Source organism: Neomonachus schauinslandi, chromosome 5 (genome assembly GCF_002201575.2).
Source record: "Neomonachus schauinslandi chromosome 5, ASM220157v2, whole genome shotgun sequence".
Classification (NCBI taxonomy): domain Eukaryota; kingdom Metazoa; phylum Chordata; class Mammalia; order Carnivora; family Phocidae; genus Neomonachus; species Neomonachus schauinslandi.
In genome coordinates, this window is record NC_058407.1 from 36,023,027 (window position 1) to 36,045,416 (window position 22,390).

General features: G+C 35.4%; 1 protein-coding gene across 1 annotated transcript in view; it reads right to left on the reverse strand.

The window, feature by feature from the left end:
* Window positions 1–22,390, reverse strand: part of TMTC2 (transmembrane O-mannosyltransferase targeting cadherins 2) — a 392,011-nt gene that overhangs the window by 113,766 nt on the left and 255,855 nt on the right. Inside the window, exon 8 of the mRNA XM_021689854.1 lies at window positions 10,800–10,921. Coding sequence (XP_021545529.1) covers window positions 10,800–10,921 — 122 coding nt within the window. The remainder of the gene's footprint in view (window positions 1–10,799; window positions 10,922–22,390) is intronic.

Here is a 22,390-nt window from a genome sequence, read left to right on the forward strand (position 1 = left end):
TTTAAAACTGAATGACTACTTAAGAAAGAAATTACTAGGTTAGCAGGTGTTCTAGCTCCAACTCACTGGTCTCCCAGGTAAAACTCAGTGCCTTTTTCACTTAGGTATATTTCTAGAACTTCTGCACTCTCTCTGTCCCGCCCCCTTTCAATTTGATATATTATATATTTCCTCAAAGTTCAATTGGCAGAACATTCTTTTCTCTGGATGATAAGAGATTCATATTAAAAAGAAGGGATCCATGACAAATACACTAAGTAGGGCTTTAAATACAATAAGACTTTCAGAGCCTTTAATAGTATGAATATTAACATATATTAAGAAGGGGGATGCCTGGGTGGCTCAGTTGTTAAGCGTCTGCCTTCAGCTCAGGTCATGATCCCAGGGTCCTGGGATCAAGCCCCACGTCGGGCTCCCAGCTCCACGGGAAGCCTGCTTTTCCCTCTCCCACTTCCTCTGCTTGCGTTCCCTCTCTCACTGTCTCTCTCTCTGTCAAATATATAAATAAAATCTTAAAAAAAAAAAAAAGAAGGAACTGTGGTATGCAGTTTTTCCCACACTAAAATTTTTAAGTAATATCTAGATATACTAATGTCTATGGAATACATTCTGGTCATAGTGTTTTAATAGAAACTATCCAAACAATAATGGCAGTGGCAAAATTTTGGCAACTTTAAGTTTCACTGTATTTGAAATCTCTCTTTTTATTATCAAGTAAAATCCATTCTTGCCATGTAACATTACTTACTGGATCAACTTAGTTAATATTTATAGTCATAGCAAAGTTACCAACTTCAATACATGTCATATATATACATATGTGTGTGTGTATGTTTATACAGAGCAAGGTATTAGTGTACTGTTGGAAGTAGGAACAGGGACAGGATGGAAGACCCGTCTTCCACATAAGTGAAAATGAAGTGCAGAAGATAATTACCAGTTGTGAAGAATGTGCACCCTAGGTGGGGGAAAAAAAGAAAGAAAGAAAAAGAAAACAGATACCCTCAGGAAACTATCTTGAACCCAAATAACAGATTTCAGCTAAATCTTATACCTCAGCTGAGGTAATCTTTGTGAGGTATGCAAAGGTATCTTAAAAATGTAAGAGCGTGGGCTCCTGATTAGTAATTTTCTGCCTAAGGTGAGTAAATTTCTGATTCAAGCAGACAGAAATTTTGTTCTTCTATTACTGTTTCGTCTCAAGAAATAAGAAATAAAATATACTATATACTATTTCTCAGGGACAAAAATTTCCCAGACTATTACATCTAACAACTACACTACTTATTTCTATCATTATATGACATCATAATACATATAATACACGGTCTGTGCCCACCTTAAAGCCAATGCCACATGGCTAATATCAAACTGACCCAAGGGTCCTATTTATGGGAGAATCCTGTATGCTGCTACCTATAGTATTATTACAATGAACCTGAGTTACAGTGAACAGTCAAGAATGTACCTTATCTTGTCACTTTTGACAAAGAGCCTCAATTATACCTCAGAAATGAGAGTCCTGCAATGTTAAGCCTTTGAAAAGAACTATGCTTCCCAATAAGAGAAGAAATAAATATCTAGGCAGGTAAATCTCAGGTGTTTTGGCTCCAACTCAATGTTCTTCCAGGTAAAGGTGAGCAGTCATGACTCCCAGGCATCCCACACTGTCCTCCCTTTCAGTTGGGAATATCACAGAGCCTCCTTCAAAACCTAAAATATGAGAGAAACTCTATGCCATATATGGGGTGCCATATACTATATTTAAATTAAAAATTTAAACTTCACTATTTCCTTGTTACTTTACATCCATAGATACCCGAATCCATTTTACAATAACCCATTAAAATTCTTTTTTCATTGAACAATATACACAGAAATTATCTTTTCACCTCAGAATTGCTTTACGAGAAAATCTGAAAACTGAAGGAAAATTTGTTTTAAAAATAAATTTTTGTGCATTTGGAAGTTAGACATTCATGCACATGAGGCACCGTCTATGTGTGTTTTATCATAATAAACAAAAGGCTGGAGAGCAATTTAAATCGTACAGCTTTCAGAAAAATCTAGGAGTGGTAAAATCCAATAGGCTTTGGACACTGATCTTGATTGAACCTCCGTGAACCTCAGCTTCCTTCTATATAATGGTATCTAGATTGTGGCACTGCATCAGGACATATTGGACTAGCATATATAAAATGTCTAGTTCATTGTAGGATAACAAGTATTAGCTAATTGCAGGAGGTACCCCTCAAATGTAATGTGGGTAAATATAAGAGCAAACACAAAAACTTTATGGGTTTGTGAACATATTCATGGTTGGGCTGATTTGAACCTATTTATAAGACTACAAAAATGAAAACTTTCACATCTTAGAACAGATGTGGCCTCCTTTGTATGTGTGTGCATGTGTGTGTGTGTGTGTGTGTGTCCATATATATATGGAATATATATGTCCATATCCAGATGCCATGGGGGAAAAAAAAAGGCAATCTCCTTTTGCAAAAATATTGATCTAACAACTACTTGGGAGAAAAGATACCTGTTTTTGAAAATGTATGTTGTGTGTATCACCCTTCCTAAAGATAAACATAGGCTTAGAACAGGATGCTGTTCCAACAAGGAAAGCTACTCAAATCTTCTATTAGGAAAAAAAAAAAAAAAAGTCAAGTGAGGAAAATATAAAAACATAAAATTGAAAGTGTTTAACTCACATTAAAATGTTTCCATGCTGCATTACATGACAGGAGAGTCAAAGAATAACAAGCTGGAAGTCATGAAGTATAATTGTTGTAGTATAAGAATACATAACTGGGGCTCATTTAAGAAATTAAAGAACTGGGGACGCCTGGGTGGCTCAGTTGGTTAAGCGACTGCCTTCGGCTCAGGTCATGATCCCAGGGTCCTGGGATCGAGTCCCACATCGGGCTCCCTGCTCAGCAGGGAGTCTGCTTTTCCCTCTGACCCTCCCCCCTCTCATGCTCTCTGTCTCTCATTCTCTCTCTCAAATAAATAAATAAAATCTTTAAAAAAAAAAAAGTCTGTTAAAAAAAAGAAATTAAAGAACTGTAAAGTGGAAGAAAAATGCCTACCAAGTGGTGTGGAAGCCCATGCCTATAATAAAAATTAAAGAGTAAGGAAGTAAGATTAAGGTACCTACATAACTGTCCCTTCTGAAACAAAAGCCATGACAAAAGTCAAAAGAATGGCAGCCCACAGCTACAGTGGCTATGGATTGCCTTGTTATGAATTTCTCCTAAATAGAAGACACTGAGGCCTTCTTGAGGTGAAGGAAATGCCCTGCTGGTCTTTGTATCCCCACTGTTTACTACGGAGCATGAAATGAAGTTCAGGCTCAGAAAATGTGTATAAAAATGGAGGTTGTTTTTTTTTTTTTTTATAAAGGATTGTTTTTTTTAGACTCCTGCAAGAAAGCCAAGGTATATTTAAGGGAAACACCACTTCTCCATCTCCATCATTCCAATAATGTGGGATGCCAGAGTACAGGGGGCTTATGAGGCCTGAGCCTGCTGGGCTACTTAAATTCACTAGATGATAACTATAGACCAAACACAGAAACCAAATCAAAAAAATAACAATGCAATGTAATTTGGTTTAAAAGCAATATAACCTTATTTACCCCTACAGAAAAAGCTAACATTTTTTTTCAAACATAGCAGTATGTATATGTAGCAATAAAGCAGCTAGAATTATTTCATGTGACCCTTACTGTCTGAGGACTTGATCATTTTAATTTTTATGATTCCTGAGACTATCTGGCAAAACAGAATATCTCTAACAATGACTTCTACTAACTGACATACAAAAACAAAATAAAAGTCTGGAATATTTTGAGATATCTGGAGTCCTGTCACTTAGCAGCAATAAGTACAATAATTGTAAGATTGATTCTAAATAACAAAATGCATATCTTGAAGTGAGTGAGTGGTTTCTAAAAAAAAAACAAACTACCAGATTCATTATGCTTCAGAGTGAAAATAATACAATGATAACTATACTATCTCCAGAACGCTGTTATGTTTAAATGAGGTAACTTCATATAAAATACTTAGCTGAATACTATAAATTAAACTTTCTTCTATATTTCCTTCAGTATTTCAGTAGAATGATATATGTGATATTATGCCTTCTCTTTTCATGGAATACATTTTGCAACTTGAATTGAACATCTCCATAATAATCATCCAGTCAGAGTCACGGGGACATTTTGTCCCCCTCTTCCTCCAATCGAAACATGGCTGTGCAGAGACTGTAATAAAACAAAGCAACCCAAACGCTAGCCAACATACAAAATGAGAAGAGCTTTGCTTTAAAGAGAACCAAATGGAAAAATAATCTCAGGTCTAAACAGCAATAATTATTACAAAAGACCCAAGGAAACACAGAGCACTGCCCTTCCAGATGGACAACCTTGACACCATCGTGGCCTTGGGGAATGGAACTTTACTACAGAACCACAAGTACTTTCACAACTGGAGTTTTATGTAGCCCAATTAACTTTGGCTAGACACAGAAATCTGGCTCAGTGCTTCCATGCAGTAGCCAAAATAAAGGTTTTCTGTATCAAGAATTACTGTCAGAGTCTCCCATATCCTTCCTTCTCTCTTACTAACCCAAACCTGGAAAATAAGCTAACAGCCAAGGAGCTTTTACTACAATTTAAGTCAATATTAATTTTACTAGCTCACAAAAACCGCAAAATATTTGGCTTAAATAAATTGAATAGGACAAAAAGAGAGGAAGACCAAGAAAAATTAAAGTAAGGATGTGCACACAAATAGAGAACACACAGCTTTAGAAACAACTATAAAAATCATCTAAAATACCAAAATAATGGAAATGTTATTCCTTCCTTTCTCTCTTAATGCATGCCCAATTTGAAATTCATGGCATTAGCCCTAGGTAACAAAGTTCAAACAAGGAATAAATCACAATTTTAAAGAGAGCTCGTGTTCAGTATTTTAATGGGACATGACATTGGTATGAAAGTTCCATATATTTTAAAGAGATGTCACCCGGGCTCAACTATATTTAAACATGGAGGGTACCAGTGACCCTAAGGCAGAGCTATTCTCTATGGTATCCTGGAAAATTTGTATTCTAGTTACAGTGTAGGACCTAAAAGTGCCAACAGCTGAAAACAGAAGTCTCAAGTTCACAACCTATGATGTCTAATAATAAAAATGTGTTTAAAGCACTCAAACTAAACTAGTATTTAGAGGTGATGTTTAAAAATAAGTTATAAAAAAGGGATGGTATGAAGTACCGGCTTACTTTTGGAATCTCCAATCAGGAGATTGACTCCTGAAAAGACTCCACTTTTAAGCTATTTAAAGTTAAAATTACTGATGTTCAATTCAGAAAACCCTGAGGTTATATCCAATTCTGCTATTTAGTAGCTAAGTTATTCTTGGAGATGTTGCTTAAATCTTTGAAGCTGAGTTTCCTCATTTATAAAAAGAGGATAATACTCATTGTAAAGTTTCCCAAAATAACATGTCAACCACAAGCACTCAAGAAATATACACCCCTTTTATGCCCACTAGGGTCTTGGAGGATTAGACCGTGTCCACTGGATAATCATGCCATTCTTGTTCATTTATTCAGTACATATCATTGGGAGTCGAGTGATGCCTAGAATGGAGTAGTAAGTTTTAATACACATGCTGCCTAAATGAAGGGATTAATGGGGAAACACGGATCAGAGCAGAGAAACAAAAATATTAAGAAGTCATGTACCCAGCCCTTAAATAACTTAAAAACTGAAAGGTACAAGAGAATACAGGGATAGTTATACCAAGATAGGGAAATGCCACATACTGAAGAGATAAAAAAGATAAGTGAAAAGTTAGCTCCTCCTCCATGTCTATGGTCAAAAGATGTAGATTTACAGCTGCCATCGATCTGGGAAGTGCTATTATAGAGATACTGAAACCAGGGCTATGGATGTACAGAGAAGAAAAAAATGACTGCTTGAAAGACTCAGGCAAGACTTCACAGAAGTAATAAAATTTGAGTGGGGAGAGAGAGACAAAGGACATTTTCCAGGGGAATAAAAAAGGATTTGATTTATGGAATTTGTCAAAGCATTCTGGGAAACTCAAAATCGATTTGAAGTTTTCTAAATACCATAAATACTACAAACCCTTAAAGAAAAATTTGTACAAAAAACATACTGGCTGTAATGAAACCATCAGCAATCATTTTTTTTTCTAATTTCTCTTATAAAATATAATTCTTATATAAAATCTTATACTACAGTCATAAGTCTGATTTAGCTGCATGCCACTTTTACATATTTCAACTGTGGTCAGTTTTGACGAAACAGTGAAAACACCACACCCCATTTCTATTCCTCTTCTCTTGAGACTAATAGCCAATTCCATTTTATAATATATTTAAAGCCTTCAGAAGTCAAAATATGTGGCATTTTCCACCTTGCCAATTCCATGTTAAGTCAATGGCATATTACCAGGCCAACAAACCCAAAATTAGACAAAGGCAATCCATTGGGATAAGAAATTTGCCAAATCTCATAATTCAAACAGAGACTGCTAAAGACGGTTGTGGGGGTATTGGCATGGTGAGTTTAAGCCTTTCCATAATAAGGCTTGTATTTCATCTAATCAGCTAGTCGGAAACTATAAAAGTTTGGTTGGTGGGGGGAATTAAAATTTGGATTGTAATACACGAGTTTTTCCTTCCTTTCCATATGTTTCAGTAAATTAAAACTTCTAAATCTTGTCTCTTTTAAAAAAATGCTTTCTAAAAAATAAAGCAGCCTGTAAAATCATATTTTTGTACAGGAAACTTAAAATATTCAGGCTTAAAATGAAGAAGAAAAAAAGAACACATGGTTTCTATATCCAAAGCAGTGTCACGGTCTAGGTAGATTCAGAATTAAGTACATTTGAGCTTTCATCTTTTTTTCTTTGCCAAATGACTTTTAAAAAAAAATCAGGCATCTTAAACTTTTATAGGTTTTTTTTGAAGGGGGCCATTTATCAATCTAATTAAAAATGTTTCCATTTGAATTCCATAAGAACATCTCAAAGACAGCAGTTGCGGCAAGAGGTAGATATGAATTCTGTTCTTAAGTGCAACTGCGTGAATTATCATCCTGTTAGAATAGGAAATGAAAAGATGTTTATAGGGTAAAACAAATTTATTCCAATAGCAACTTATACCCTCCAATTCTGAATAATGTTCTCCTTTCCCTTTCTCTGTTCTTTCTCTATTAGGCCTTCATATTAGTTTCTTTTATAATTTCTGCCTTCATATTTCTTATTTCTTCATTTTTTTGTTTGCATATGGAAAGATTTCCTCAACTTTATTCTCCTAACCTTTATTTATTTATTTATTTGTTTGTTTGTTTATTTATTTAGTAATCTCTACACCCAATGTGGGCTTGAATTCACAACACCAAGATCAAGTCCCATGCTCTACCAACTGAGCCAGCTAGGTGCCCCTATTCTCCCATCCTTTAAATGAAAATTGTTTGCCATCATCTTTTTAATTTCTAAAAGCTCTTTCTTGGGTTTTTTTTTCATTATTTATGTTTTTATGGCATCCTGCTTTATAAAATGCTATGTTACCAACTCTAAGGATTTATTTTTATTTATTTATTTATTTTTAAATATTTTATTTATTTATTTGGCAGAGAGAGAGCACAAGCAGGGGGAGCGGCAGGCAGAGGGAGAAGCAGGCGCCCCAAGGAGCAGGGAGCCCGATGCGGGGCTCAATCCCAGGACCCTGGGATCATGACCTGAGCTAAAGGCAGATGCTTAACTGTCTGAGCCACCCAGGTGCCCCTAAGTATTTATTTTTTTTAAGATTTTATTTATTTATTTGAGAGAGAGAAAGCATGCAAGAGAAAGCACAAGCATGGGAGAGGGGTAGAGAGAAAGGGAGAAGCAGGTTCCTCATTAAAACAGGGAGCCTGATGTGGGACTCGATTCCAGGACCCTGGGCTCATGACCTGAGCCGAAGGGAGAGGCTTAACCTACTGAGCCACCCAGGCACTCTACAATTTCTAAGGATTTAAAAAAAATTTTTCTTCTGTTTCCTCTAGCTTCCTTCTCCTAATAATTTGCTTCAGTTCCAATCTTTTATAGTTGAGGCTTTTTAAATATGAGTGATGATCCTTGGTTGTCCGCTGTTATTTAAAAGCTACTTAATAAAAGCTGAATGGAGTTCCTTAGCTATAGGTGTGCTTCCCAGATGGGAAAGATTCACTTTTGTGCATCTGGTTTGGGAGATAGCCATTAATAGGTGATCTCCAAAGGTATAAAGATTTCTTTTCCCTATGGTGATTCAATTTCTCCAGATAAGAATTCAAAAATTTCTTGGGAGGTGGGGTGTGTGTGTGTGTGTGTGTGCGCGCGCACACGCACACACAGTGCTGGGTGAGCGTAAACTCTGTGGTGCTGGTATTCTGCTTGTGGTGGAGGAGGGGTACTGACCATCTGTGTGCTCCAGCGGAAGACACTGAATCAATCTTTTCAGTCCTCCTTGCATTTCACCTTTATTGTGCAAGCTGTTCCTGAATCATGAACCTCTTTTACTCAACTGCTGCACCACTATAAGCCTTTTCCCTGCCTTGGAGGTGAGCGCCCGGTTGCTGGCATTGCTCACACGGAGGAGAGACCTGACTGTTCCAGACGCAGCTGACAGCTGATTATCCGATTCAATAAAGGCTCCTTAACTCACTCTCTCCCATGCCAACTGCCTTCAAGTCTTGAGTCTCTCTGAGCTTCTTTTTGAGTACATAAGATCTCTTTTCATTGTTATCCCATTCCAAAGCCTCTTCAGATGGTGGACTCGGTTCTGACAAATCAATTTCCACTTTCTGACTCCCCAAAATCAGTTTAAATATCATTTCCCCCACCATTCTGATTGTTCCTGTGAGGCTATTCCTTCTCAATATTTTATTCAATATTATAAATATTTAGCACAATATTTATTATTCTTTATTTACCCACATGATCACCATTTCTTTGTTCACCATTCTTTTTGCAACATACTCAGCAACTCCTTCCAGATCTAACTGTGTTCTTTTGATGGACATCTTCAGTAATTTCTTCAGCAAGAGTTTTTAGTGGCCTGATTTTTATTTAATTTCTTGGTCTAGGAATTTCATCATCATGCAAGTAAAGCAAATTCAAAATTCAAAGCCTGATAAAGGGAGGGCAGTAGCACAAACTCATTCCTTCTCCATTCAAATCCCATGCTAAGATAGGCAAACCTTCATAATGCCTTCTTATATCAGTAAGCAAACTTATTCTAGATTATTCTTTCACTGAAGGTATGAATTTTCCTCCTTAAGTACCTAATCCCTGGCTTTCCATTGGTCCGAAGCTTTCCATTTCCAGCAAGAATGAAAACAAACAAAAAACCCATCCTCTCCTGTTACCACAACTGGTAAACTATCCCAAATCAGCTGCAGATCAGCCAACTGTTTACTGTTCTGGCATTCAGTTACCCCTCATTGCTAGCCCCTAGAAAATTGTCTCACTACATTTTGAGCTCAGTTACGCATTAAGAGTGTATCTATTGGGCGCCTGGGTGGCTCAGTCGTTGAGCGTCTGCCTTCAGCTCAGGTCATGATCCTGGAGTCCTGGGATCGAGCCCCGCATCAGGCTCCCTGCTCGGCGGGGAGCCTGCTTCTCCCTCTCCCCCTCTCCCTGCTTGCATTCCCTCTCTCGCTGTGTCTCTCTCTGTCAAATAAATAAAATCTTAAAAAAAAAAAGAGTGTATCTATTTTATTAAGCATATCTAGATATATTTTAAAAGTAGTATATTTTCTGGCTACTGAGTCTGCCTACATAGTTTCATTAATAGCATTTTAGTTGTGTCTTCATATGCATACATAATAATTTCAGGTATTTAGTCCATCTTCTGTAGAAAAAAAATATTATTACTTTTACATAATTATAAAATACTTTTCTATAAATTCACTTCAGAATCACTTTCCTGACCATCTGCTCTATGCTTTTCTAGGAGTCATTTATTCTTATTAATATTGAAGAGAGATTAGGTGATATAACTAAAACAGCACAGATAATAGATTCAGATTAGGATTGAAGGCTAGTTCTGCTACTTATTATTAGCTGGATAAACTCAGAAAATTTACTTAAATATTTTGAACAATCCCCTATAGTGTAAAATAAGACATTAAGTTTACTTTGAAACAGACGGAATTACAATTTTTCTAAATCACAGTGGTAGAATACCAGCAATTTCTTATGCTTCAAAGGAACACCACTTCTATGAGAATGTGGCCTCCAAGGCTGCTTGTCACATAGTGGGTGGTCGAATGATGGCACCATTTCTCTCACGGAATGATTTCTAATTAGTAGGAATTCCAGGTGACACTAACTGACACACATGCAAAGCCTTACATAATGCTGGTTGTTTGGAAAGAATCCAGCTTCATTCTACAGTGTAGCCCATTTGGGGCTAACGGTGGTTTGTAGAACATAATCTTTACACAAATATTGTTATTGTGACAAATTCATTATGTAATCCGTATTTGGGATTCACCATTTCTATTTTTCCATTAAGTTACATCAAGGATCAAGACATACCACATTTTATCTATGGTAAACCCTACAGAAATACATTTTTCTATAGGTTCTATACAGAGTTCTGACAGTGTTACCATCATTACTCCCTAACAGTCCGAGTTAACTGGCTGAGAACCAATACCTTAAACTCCATCTCAGTCTGCATGGAGAAAACCAGCTCCAAAAGGGTGAGGAAGGAAGGTGGTTACTCACTGTTAGAGCTAGCAGTTTCCCATAGGTAAGATGAGCAGGAATGTGGTCAGTCTTGGATCTCAGTGATTCCATATACCAATGCTCTGCTTCAGGGAGTTTGCTTAATCGCATGTATGCTTCACCTGGAAAGAAATACATGATCAACCTGAGGCCACAGCTTTCCAACAGCTACAATGGCGTCACATCATCGTGCTTACATCCCTTGAAATTTCAGATGCTGTGGCAAGGACTGTCACCCATCATCTCATCTGATTCCCAAAAAGTCATCATCATGTCCAGTTTACAAATAGGAAAACTTGTGTTTGGAGAAATTAAGTGAAATGGCTAAATTAAAAAATTCAGTAACTAATAAAGCTTTGATTTTTAACCTAGTAACAGTAGACCCACAAGCATAGGCCCTTTGTCTTCTCTTTTTCCTAAAGATAGGTCTGGGGGCGCCTGGGTGGATCAGTTTGTTGAGCGTCCAACTTTTGATTTCGGCTCAGGTCATGATCTCAGGGTTGTGAGATCGAGTCCCGCACTGGGCTCTGCGCTCAGCTTGGGGGCGGTCTGAGTGAGATGCTCTTCCTCTCTCTCTGCCTCACCCTCTGCTTGTTCCCTCGCTCTCTCAAATAAATAAATCTTTAAAAAAAAAGATAAGCTTGTTCTTTCTTATGTGCAGTCAGTTGTTCTTTTTTATTCACATTCATTTATTCCTTCAGAAATTCAAGTATTTATAGAATACACACTAAGTAAGAGAGAATTATGAAGACCTAGACAAAGAAGATTAATGTCCTGCCAAGATTTACATTGTTGAGAAAAGATTAGTCGAAGGAGTGAGAAATATTTTGGATTAAGCATTGGTGTTGGATTTCTTTCAGAAATTATTTGCATTTTATATTTTTAATAGATAAAATTTATGAGTATCATTTGGAAAATCCAGTGAATATATAACAATTATTTAGCATGCCCAGGACCATGTACAAAGTTAGTCTGAAGACTTTCAGCGATCAGTTATTATTTTTAAGTTATGCAAATTTTACCTGTCAAAGAGTATTTCGCTAACAGCCAAGCAAGAGAAAAACAAAAAATAAAAAACTGGAAATAAAGCCAAATTATATCAGCTCTCTACTTATTATCATCTCCCCTCCCTTATTTGCTTATACAATGGAAGAATATTTACCTGATGAGAATATTATATTTTAAGGTGATTTGTGTATTTAAAAGTTAAGCATTATAGTTTTAATAAGCACTGCAAATATAGAAAGTACTCAATTTCTAAGAACAGGTAATAGACTGGTAACCTGAATTATTTGTCAAGCAGACCTTTATAGCTTAAATAATCACAATTATGATAGCTTTTTCCATTTAGAGGCATAATCAGAGGCTTTTTCCTAAAATATATTACCCATATTGGCTATACCTCTTTGCTTCAAAGGAAGAACTAGTTTCCTTTTATTTGAATCATATTCTCTTTGTATTAGCACAGTGCTGTCAATACAAATATGTTTGATGAATTGAACTGATTTGAGTGTCCTGACCTTTTGAGTGCCCTTTGCTCGGCTCGTTAGTAAAAAATACTGGTGACAAATCTGTAATATGCACAAAAATGTACATACCACTCACGCACATCAATGTGTTTCTAGTTCTCAGAACAGTTCTTAAACTATACTGTCATAAAAATGATAGCTGGAAGTTTTTTCTTTTAATCTAAAACTTAAAATGTGTTTGCATTTAAGAAGAATTTGGTTGGATTAAATAGAGTGCTTGGGTTCACTGAAAGAAATACTGAAGCAAAGATCAAAGACTGGAATGGAATACACAAAATGCTTACAGTTGTTGGTGGTAGGATTAGACATGAATTTTTTTTTAATTTTCCTATTTCTATAATCTTGTACTGTTATTATAATATCTCTATAAAAATGAAAACATTGTCAGACAGATTTTTTCTTTTTTTTTTTTAAAGATTTTATTTATTTATTTGACAGAGAGAGACACAGTGAGAGAGGGAACACAAGCAGGGGGAGTGGGAGAGGGAGAAGGAGGCATCCCGCCGAGCAGGGAGCCCAATGTGGGGCTTGATCCCAGGACCCTGGGATCATGACCTGAGCCGAAGGCAGAGCTTAACGACTGAGCCACCCAGGCACCCCAGATATTTTCTTTTTTGCCATGTTGAGCTAACAAATGTTTCCCAAAAATAAGCAAACTAATTTTTTTTTTTTTTTAGGGAAAGCAAACCATTTCTTCATACTACAACAATACTAGATATGATTTATGTAACAGAAAGAATGCAACAATCCCTAAAGTATTGATAAATTTAAAGCAATTAATGACAAATTCTACCCAAATATTGATCTCTACAGTGGATTCTAAAGCCAGTAGAAAACACAGATTAACATCAGAGTTAGAGTTAAAAGATGGGAGGGATTAGAGATTCTGTCTGGGATCAGCCTGAAATTCCTCTTTGGGTCTTCCAGTGCTCATAGGTCAGCTTATAGAAGCTGTACCATCATTAGCTTTAACATAACTTCTACTTTTCATTTATAAAAAATTCAACTAATTTGTAGAATAGTAAACAGGTTTTCTGCACAAAAAAAGATTGTGAGAGAACCCAAATTTCACATTGTTTTTGAGATTGAAATCTGTATATTTAAGTTGTTGTCTGAAGATCATTTCAGGAAGTGTTCTAATTTTTCCAAGTCATAAATCTATTATTAAAAGCTATTTTGAGATGAAATATTAACTTGCTAATTAGCATCTAGCCCATTTTCTTCAGTAATAATTCACAAGTAACTTATTAATTTGAAGAACTTGTGAGATAGGGAAATATGAAAGGGCTATAGGAAATATAATGTAATATTGCATCGTGGCAAGTGTATGAAAATGTAAATGACCATTACCACTCAGGAAAACTTCAGGTTACCATTCATTGTATCTCAATAATAACAATGACAATCATTCACTGAATATTTATTATGAATTAGGGTAGCAAGCCATAGGGGGCACATTCCTAACTTATAAGCACCTACCCCTCTCATTCTCTATCTTTGGGCATGTAGAATGTTCTCTCACTCAGCCCCACGAGGAGCCTTCACACATTACTCTCATTCAACCACTACCAACTACCTGTTCAGATTTGGTTTGCAAGATGAAATAATTTTCAATCTCTATATTAGTTGCTTTATACATGAATCTCATTTTTTATTAAAGAATGTCTTTCTCTGGATTTTACAGATGAGAACATTGAGAAGCAGGGTGGCTAAATAAAACACACAGAGTCATAAAGGTGGAAAGTGGAATTCCATAAAGCTGGAATTCAAACCCAGGACAACCTGACCTCAAAGCACAAAGCTTTAACCTGCTAGTAGGGAACAATCACAAAGGTTTCAACTCTCCAGCTCAGGGGAAAAGCATACTCTTTCTCACTCCTGGAAAATTGTTTTCTAGCTTGTGATACATTGGCCATCGAGATCATTTCACTTAGCCTTGGGCTTATCTACGCAATTAAAAGAATAAGGAAGAACAATAATAATCTATAGTTGACCTTTAAAAATGCTTCTGCTGCATATGGTACTCAACTCTTAAGAGGAAAATATGTATCCTAGGAGATACACCTGAGTGCTATGGTTAATCTTAACACAGAAACAGCCTATAAAAGTAGTAATAAAATCAAGATGCAAACCCTAAAATGCAGGAAAAAGATAATGGATGAATTTAAATGTTTTAAAAGTGACCCAATAAAGATGTGGGGAACAAACAATATACGGGCAAGAACTGGATACACCTCTGCCACTGACAAGGTAGAAGTTTCATACTTCTCACTTCTCATTTGTACTAGGGATTAGAGGACCCATTTTACGGATGAGGAGGAAGGCTCGGGAATGAAAAGTGACTTGCACAAGGACAGTTAATAATCCTATTCTAAAAGTTTTGAATGGCTCTAAAGCCCACACTTTTCTCCATGGCATCAAGCTGCCTACCATACAAAGCTTATTATTTATCGAATACCTACTAAAGTCTTAAACATATTTATACTTTCATATTATCCCTACACTATAATTAACATCAGTCTCACTTCACAAATGAAGAGACTGTGGCTCACTGAGATGAGGCAACTTGTTCAAGGTTCAAAGCTAAGCAAATGCCAGATTCAGGATTCAGATCAGAGCTCTCTCTCTGGCTCCTTCTACCATACCATTCTGTCCAAATACTATAAAAAAATAATTAGGAGACAAAATAACTGCAAAAAGTCCCATCAGTGGATTCAGTTTTAGGAGAGAAGGATATATATGTAATCCTTCAAGCTTGATTAAAATATTAAAATCATAAAAAGTCCATGAAGGAAATGGCCACAGGAAAAGAAAATGTTACATTCAATAAGGAAGGAAATGAAAATACTTGATCAGGAAGAGAGTGGAGGGAGGAGTGTTATGTCATCTTCTCTGGTACTATAATTCTTCTTAACTTACAATAATAATAAAAAAAAAATGTTTATAGCACCCAGGAGGAAAGAAGCAATGATGACTATTTTTCCTTCTCATCCTGAAAAAAAAAAAATGACATAATAGAGGCACTTTCATAAGAATAAGAAGATTTGCTGTGATGATGTAGTGATCAGGTTCATCGCCCAGATTTATTTCCGATTCACTCGTAGACAAAAGGGATTTGGATGTCTCCAGGCTGGCTTCAAGCAGATATAAACCAGTTTCAGATGTAGAACAAATAATGTCACTCTTCCTCCCTAACAAGCCCTGGGTCTAAATAACGCAGGCAAAGGCTAACTCCTTAAAGGAAAGAATGCTGGATTATTGATGATGTAATAGTCCAGATCTCACTGATTCTCATGTTTCAAGTTACTGGACAGCTCTGGCTTGCAGATAACGAATAGAGTACGTAATGGGACATACTACCCATCCTTGCTAGAGTTACCTTTTGTTTCTCCTGTCCCTGCTCGATAGTGTATTTCTGTGTTAAGATTCAGTTTAGATTCCGTATTTTTTTTTTCTGGCCATTTTATTGAGATATAATTAACATACAACCCTGTGTAAGTTTAAGGTGTAGAGCACAATGGCTTGATTACATATGCCGTGAAATGATTACTACAATGAGTTCAGTTAACATTCATCATCTGACATATAGTTTTTAAAAAAAGAAAAACATTTTCTTTTCCTGTGATAAGAACTTAACGACCTCCTTGCTTAGCAACTTTCAAAGGTGCCATACGGCTGCATTAATGGTAGTCATCAGGTCATACATCACGTCTCTGTACTTACGCATCTTTTACTAGAAGTCTGTTTCTTTCAACTACCTATATCCAATCTCACATCTCCCAATTCCCTTTTAAGAAAACTAAAACAAACGAACAAAAACCCCCAACTTTTGTGACCACTTTTACCAAAAGTGATCACCCCTTACTCAACATTTATAATATTGAGGAATTGTTAAATGTCTCTCTTTTTTATACTCTTCAATGCTCTCTTTCATACCAATTTAGGGTAACCAACATGGATAATGCATACAATGGTAAGCATAAAGATTAACGAGATACTATTCATTTCTACCCTCATGGTACTCACAGGCAAGTGACAATGAAACATATTTATTGATTAGGTTTCCAAAGTTTGATGTTTCGGTGCACATCAAACAACACAGAAAATTTCTAGTACTTATACTTCATTTAATCTGTGTTTAAAAAGGTAATTTCAGGGGTGCCTGGGTGGCTCCGTCAGTTAAGCATCTGCCTTCGGCTCAGGTCATGATCCAGGGGTCCTGGGATGGACCCTCTGCTCAGCCGACCAAAATACTGTACCAATTTCACTTCCACAGTATTATATAAGGAGAACAAATTTTCCAAGTGCTCAGCAAAATGACATTGTAATATTCTTATAAATGTCCATTTGAAAAAGAAAAAAAAGCCATCATTTCAATTTTCCTACTTTAATTCTTAATGAAAATTCATATATTTTTACAAATTTTTTCACAAATTCTTACCCATGAATTTTTTATTTGCAGGTCATTGTTTGATGGGTTTGGTTTTTTTTTTTTTTATAGTTTTAAGCCATTTTTCAACTAAGATATATACCTTTCCCTTTTGATATGCAAAAGATGGTTTAAATGGTTTTTCATGTCAGACTACTTTAACTTTTATTTATGCAAATTAGGTTGACTTTTCCTTTGTAGTTTTGTCACTGCCATTTATGCATAAAAAATTCTTCTTTATCATAGGGACATATATTCTAATTATATAGTTTTATTATTGATAAGTTAGCTACTTATTCCATATGAAATACATTTGCCATATAATGTGAGACACGGGTCTAATTTTATTTTTTCTAAACATCATTTAATCAATTGTCCCCAATCAACTTTTATAAGAACTCCTTTTCCTCACCAACATTTAATTTCACATTTATTACCTACAAAAAAAAAATTGTAAACTCTGATCTGTGTGTAGTGTATACAACACTGCTCTAACTACTGTAGGTTTTTCTAATATTTTAATATTGAGTACAGCATGTCTCTCCCATTATTTTTCTCTAACCCTTCTTGGCTCTATTTTCCTGTTAAGTCTACCAAATAAACTTTAGAATCATTTTGTCAAATTTTTAATAAAATTCTTTCTGAAATGTTTATTGCTATTGAATTATAACTCATGAATCAATTTAAAAGGGAAATTTTTTAGAAAATTGAGTTTCCCAATCCCAGATTGGTACTCAGTTATTCATGTATTCAAGCCCCCTTCCCTTTTTTTATATACCCATCTTACCAATTGTAATATTCCTGATCTCAAACTAGGGAGATGTGTAGAGCCAGACACAAAACCATTTATCTCTTTATCTGTCCTCCAACCTAAGTTCAGAAGCCTCTAGCTCCAAAGAGTCTTGATAAATATCTGATAAATAATTGATCATATTATGTACCAACTTAAGATTTAGATGTATTTTTACCAAGTATGTCACCGAAGAGAAATTTCCAAGTAATTCCTTTTTCTAGAATCTGTGGTCTGACAGAACCATATGACATCAGGAGCCTATTACATCAAGTGTTTAACTTGCTGTGATTTTAATTCTCACTTTTTACTTCACTGTGTTGGCATTAACATAAAAACCTTAGGGAGTCTGGCCTTTTTTTTTTTTTATATATGTTATAAACTTGCTATAACTATAGGCTGTCAAATTTTGTGAATCTCTTATATTTCCATCCTAATCCTTTTCTCCGCCTGATCTTATCTTTGTAAAATAACACAGTCCAGTTGCCTTAGATACATGAGTTCTGATGGGAAATGCTCAGTAGCTACTGTACAGAGCAGGAAAAGATAAAGAAATTAAAGTAGTTACAGAAATTAGAGGCTGTTTTGTATCTGACATCAGATTTCAACAATTATCACTTCTTCCACTGGGGTGGAAGGATTAGAAGTAAAAAGAAATATGAGTCTTGAATTAAGGAGGGTTATGAAAAGGTCCAACATGTTAACGCTTCACCAAGTCCTACTGCATCAAACTTAAGAAGAAACCTGGAAGCCAGAAAGGGTAGTTATAAGCAAAAAGAAGAAATGGAAGGGAAAAAACTGAATACGCATCTCATTAAGTAAAAAAACTAATCATCAAGGAGGAGTTCAAACTTCCGTGAAAGTTAAAAAGGTTCCTAATTTCCAGCGTAAGGTTAGATACAGGAAACATCTGATATGCCATCAAAATTTAACTTGCAAAACAGCCGGGAACCTGTATCAATATTTCTCCACATGCAACTGGGGATCCTGGAGTTGTTCAGGCTAATCAATTCCCTTTATGTTTTCAAGGAAATAAATCACTAAAAATAATTAATCAACAAAAATTGGGGCCAATCCTTTTAAATGCTCAAAATTTTCCCAAATGCAGAAAATGAGACTGTGTGTGTTTTCACATGCTGGTTGGTGGAGGTGATGATCCTCTCCTCAAAAATACAACACTGTCCTCAAGAGAACTACAATGGAGTGAATAAAATGGCTTAATACAACTGAAACAATTAGGGATCACTAGAAATATAGGAAGTACAAAACTGGGTTTTAAAAACCAAAGTTTACATTGGAAAAAAGAAAAAAGAACGAATAAATGTACTAGCCTGTAAAGAATTAATGAAAATAATGGTATTCAAAGAAATAAGACTTGAGGGGCGCCTGGGTGGCTCAGTTGGTTAAGCGACTGCCTTCGGCTCAGGTCATGATCCCAGGGTCCTGGGATCGAGCCCCACATCGGGCTCCCTGCTCGGCCGGAATCCTGCTTCTCCCTCTCCCACTCCCCCTGCTTGTGTTCCCTCTCTCGCTGTCTCTCTCTCTCTCTGTCAATTAAATAAATAAAATCTTAAAAAAAAAAAAAGAAATAAGACTTGAATATTTGCAGGAAGATGTCAGAAGAGTATAATAAAAGCATTTTCAGTTTTATATATAACTTCTTGGGAATATATTTCATATGTATTTCTGGATCAAGCAATATGTCTCTATAATACATAATGAATAATTTAATCTATACTATCCTTTTTATATGAATATTACTCGCTAAGATATATCAGGTATTTAAAAATTCACCCTATTTGTAATGATTACTTGAAAGTAACAGTTCCAAAACTCCATGCCCATAAGTAACATGTTGGCAAAAAAGACTTGTATTCTGGAAGAAAACTTTGCATGCTCTTTTTTAATTCTTTATTCAATTTGAGTATAACAATAGCTTCTATCAGTCTAGATAAAATTAAAACTAAATAACAGCTCATCTGGGAAGTTAAATGATTGATTTTTATGTAGAAAAGTCTTTCCTTACCTATTAGGAAAAACAGATACAAATACATACACAGCAAAGTACATACAATTAGTAATGTACTTAATTTTATTTATTTTTTAAGTGTATTTATTTTTTAAATTTTAATCTGTACACCCAACGTAGGGCTCAAACTCACAACTCTGAGACTAATAGTCATATGCTCTTCCGACTAAGGCAGCCAGGCACCCCAAGTAATATGTTTAATTTTAAACTTTATTTGTATTACTTGATTATTCTAAATACATGCAACTTATAGTTTCCTTGACATTGATTTTCCAAACTGTGTCCTTTATAACAAGATTTTCTTCGTACTCAGGATTATATCCATTTCATCTAAACGTTATCAAAATTGGCATCTTTTAAGAATGCCAGATTTTGAAATCTAGTTAATTTCCCAGGTACAATATAACAACACCTCAATTTTTTTTTAAGATTTTATTTATTTATTTGACAAAGACATAGAAAAAGAGCAAAGATAGGCAGAGCGGTAGGCAGAGGGAGAGGGAGAAGCAGGCCCCCCTCTGAGCAAGGAGCCTGATGCAGGGCTCAATCCCAGGACCCTGGGATCGTGGCCTGAGCCGAAGGCAGCCGCTTAAATGACTTAGCCACCCACGTGCCCCAACATCACCTCAGTTTTTTAAAGAATAATCCAATCCATATTTACTGCTGAGTAGAAGATTCACTTCATGGACATTGCCCAATAAAAGAGTAAAATGTATACTTTTTTTCTCATTTCTACTGAGCATCAGAAAACATTTTTTTTCAAGCAGAAATAGTGAAACTCTGGAAATCAGAGAATAAGGATATAATTAGGTATTAATTTGAGTGTATTCATTTCCTTATAACTCAATTTAAAAATAAAGTTTTGAAACTTCAATCTTTTCTTTTACCACTAAACTGGCAAAGGTATGAATTAATGTAACAGGTGGGCTCATGTGGTTTTAATAGCAATGAAATATAATCAACTGTCTCATATCATATTTCCAGGAAAGCAAGTGACATCTAGACCAAGCATGATTCTTAGCAACCCTACTATTGGCATGAAACTGTTCAAACTCCCCATAGGGACCACATATCTTCTGGTCCTGCATCTAATTGAAACTTTAAACAAAATATATTACCTATTTAATGCAGCTGAACTAGATGCTGGCCTCTGTAATGTATAGACTAATGCCTTGCAAATTAATGTCTGTAACCATAGCACATAATGTAGAATCTGTACCAAGAGTGAATGGTAAAAAGAAGAAAATTAAACCACTGCAGTTTTATAATGTAAAATGAACTTTGAGGAGAAAATTTTATAGATTTTGAACATAAATTTTATGTATTTATTCTTTTTGATACACAGTCAAAAGTTCATGATTTCCTTATCTTGTTGGCTCCACATCTTACAAAGTGAACTTCTAAAATCTCTCAAATTTACATTTCACTTTCTTGGACTGGTGGACTACACACCTAACACTGATCTCCTGGTCTTGTCCTTTCTGATAATTAAAAAAATCAAAGTGCAATAAATAGATTTATCTTAAAAACTAGAAGTCTGTAATCTTTTTGGAGGTACATAGATCAATGGCTAATCCAATTATATGGTCATACTCTTATTTGTAGGGCTGACTCACTAATTTTCAAGAGTGCCAGTGGAAGCAATCATAGGAAAATCACCAGAACTCAAAACAGGGGAAGCAGATGGTATAAAAAGCTTAACACTACCAGAGTGTTAATGCTTCCACACTTGAAGGATGTGAAGTTCAAATCTGACACCATTGAAAACCATCTCCTTCACCGTCAGCATGCTAAATGCCTTGAGCAATCCACTTAAGAACAGCCAGTCACAGAAGAAACATTAAGCATATGAACCATCATGTCAAAAATTTATTCTGAATATCTTGATTCTAAATGAATTCTAAAACAAGGTGAAGTACACACACACACACACACACACACACGTGTTAGAATAATCCAGCAAAAATAATTCATTTAAAAAAAAAAAAAACTTAGCCATACAGAAGGCTGAGAGAAAAACAGAAATCATTTACAGCCATTCTACCAACTGAATTCAGCATAGATTGTACATTATTTCAAGTAGACTTAGGGTAAGTTTTCAAGAAAGAATTTTTGCATTTTGTTTTCAGGAGGTATATCTGACATTTTGAGTGTTAGTTCTTACCTAAGAGTAAGGAATCTAAAGATCACTAGTAGCCATTTATGACACTTGACTCTTTTATTCCGCAAGTCTCTTTCTTAAAAATACAATTCTAAAATTTGGACCAGCTTTTTAATCCAAAAATTACTCTAACAAATTCATTGTGTTTCCATTCACTGTTTTTTTTCTCCATTCTCTCTACTGGCTCAATAAATTTAAGGAAATCTCTCATAATTAAAGAGCCGGGGTTTTTAAAACAAAACTGAAAATTAAATAGAAAAATTCCTCCCTTATTAGAGAATATGAGGAGAAAACATCTTTTCAACTTCAAACCTATGCAAGTAAAAGATTTGTTAGTTGCAGGCTGATGGAGAAAAATATATTTTTTATCACTGAGCAGGGATTTTATAAGTATAGGGATGTGTATTTAAAAAAACTAGAAGTTTTCAGGAATAAGAGAATGAAAATGGTAAGATCAACATAAAGGCCAGTAAGGCCAAAAACAGCAATGGATCATTATCATGCCATTCCCTTGGAAGAAAAATACAATCTTTCTCTAACATAAAAAGCATGTTACCCACTGTAAACACATGCTTTTTTAAAGAACAGGAAATTATAAAATATGTATGCAAATTGTGAAAACTAGTGTCACATTAGAAATAAAAAAAGAGGTT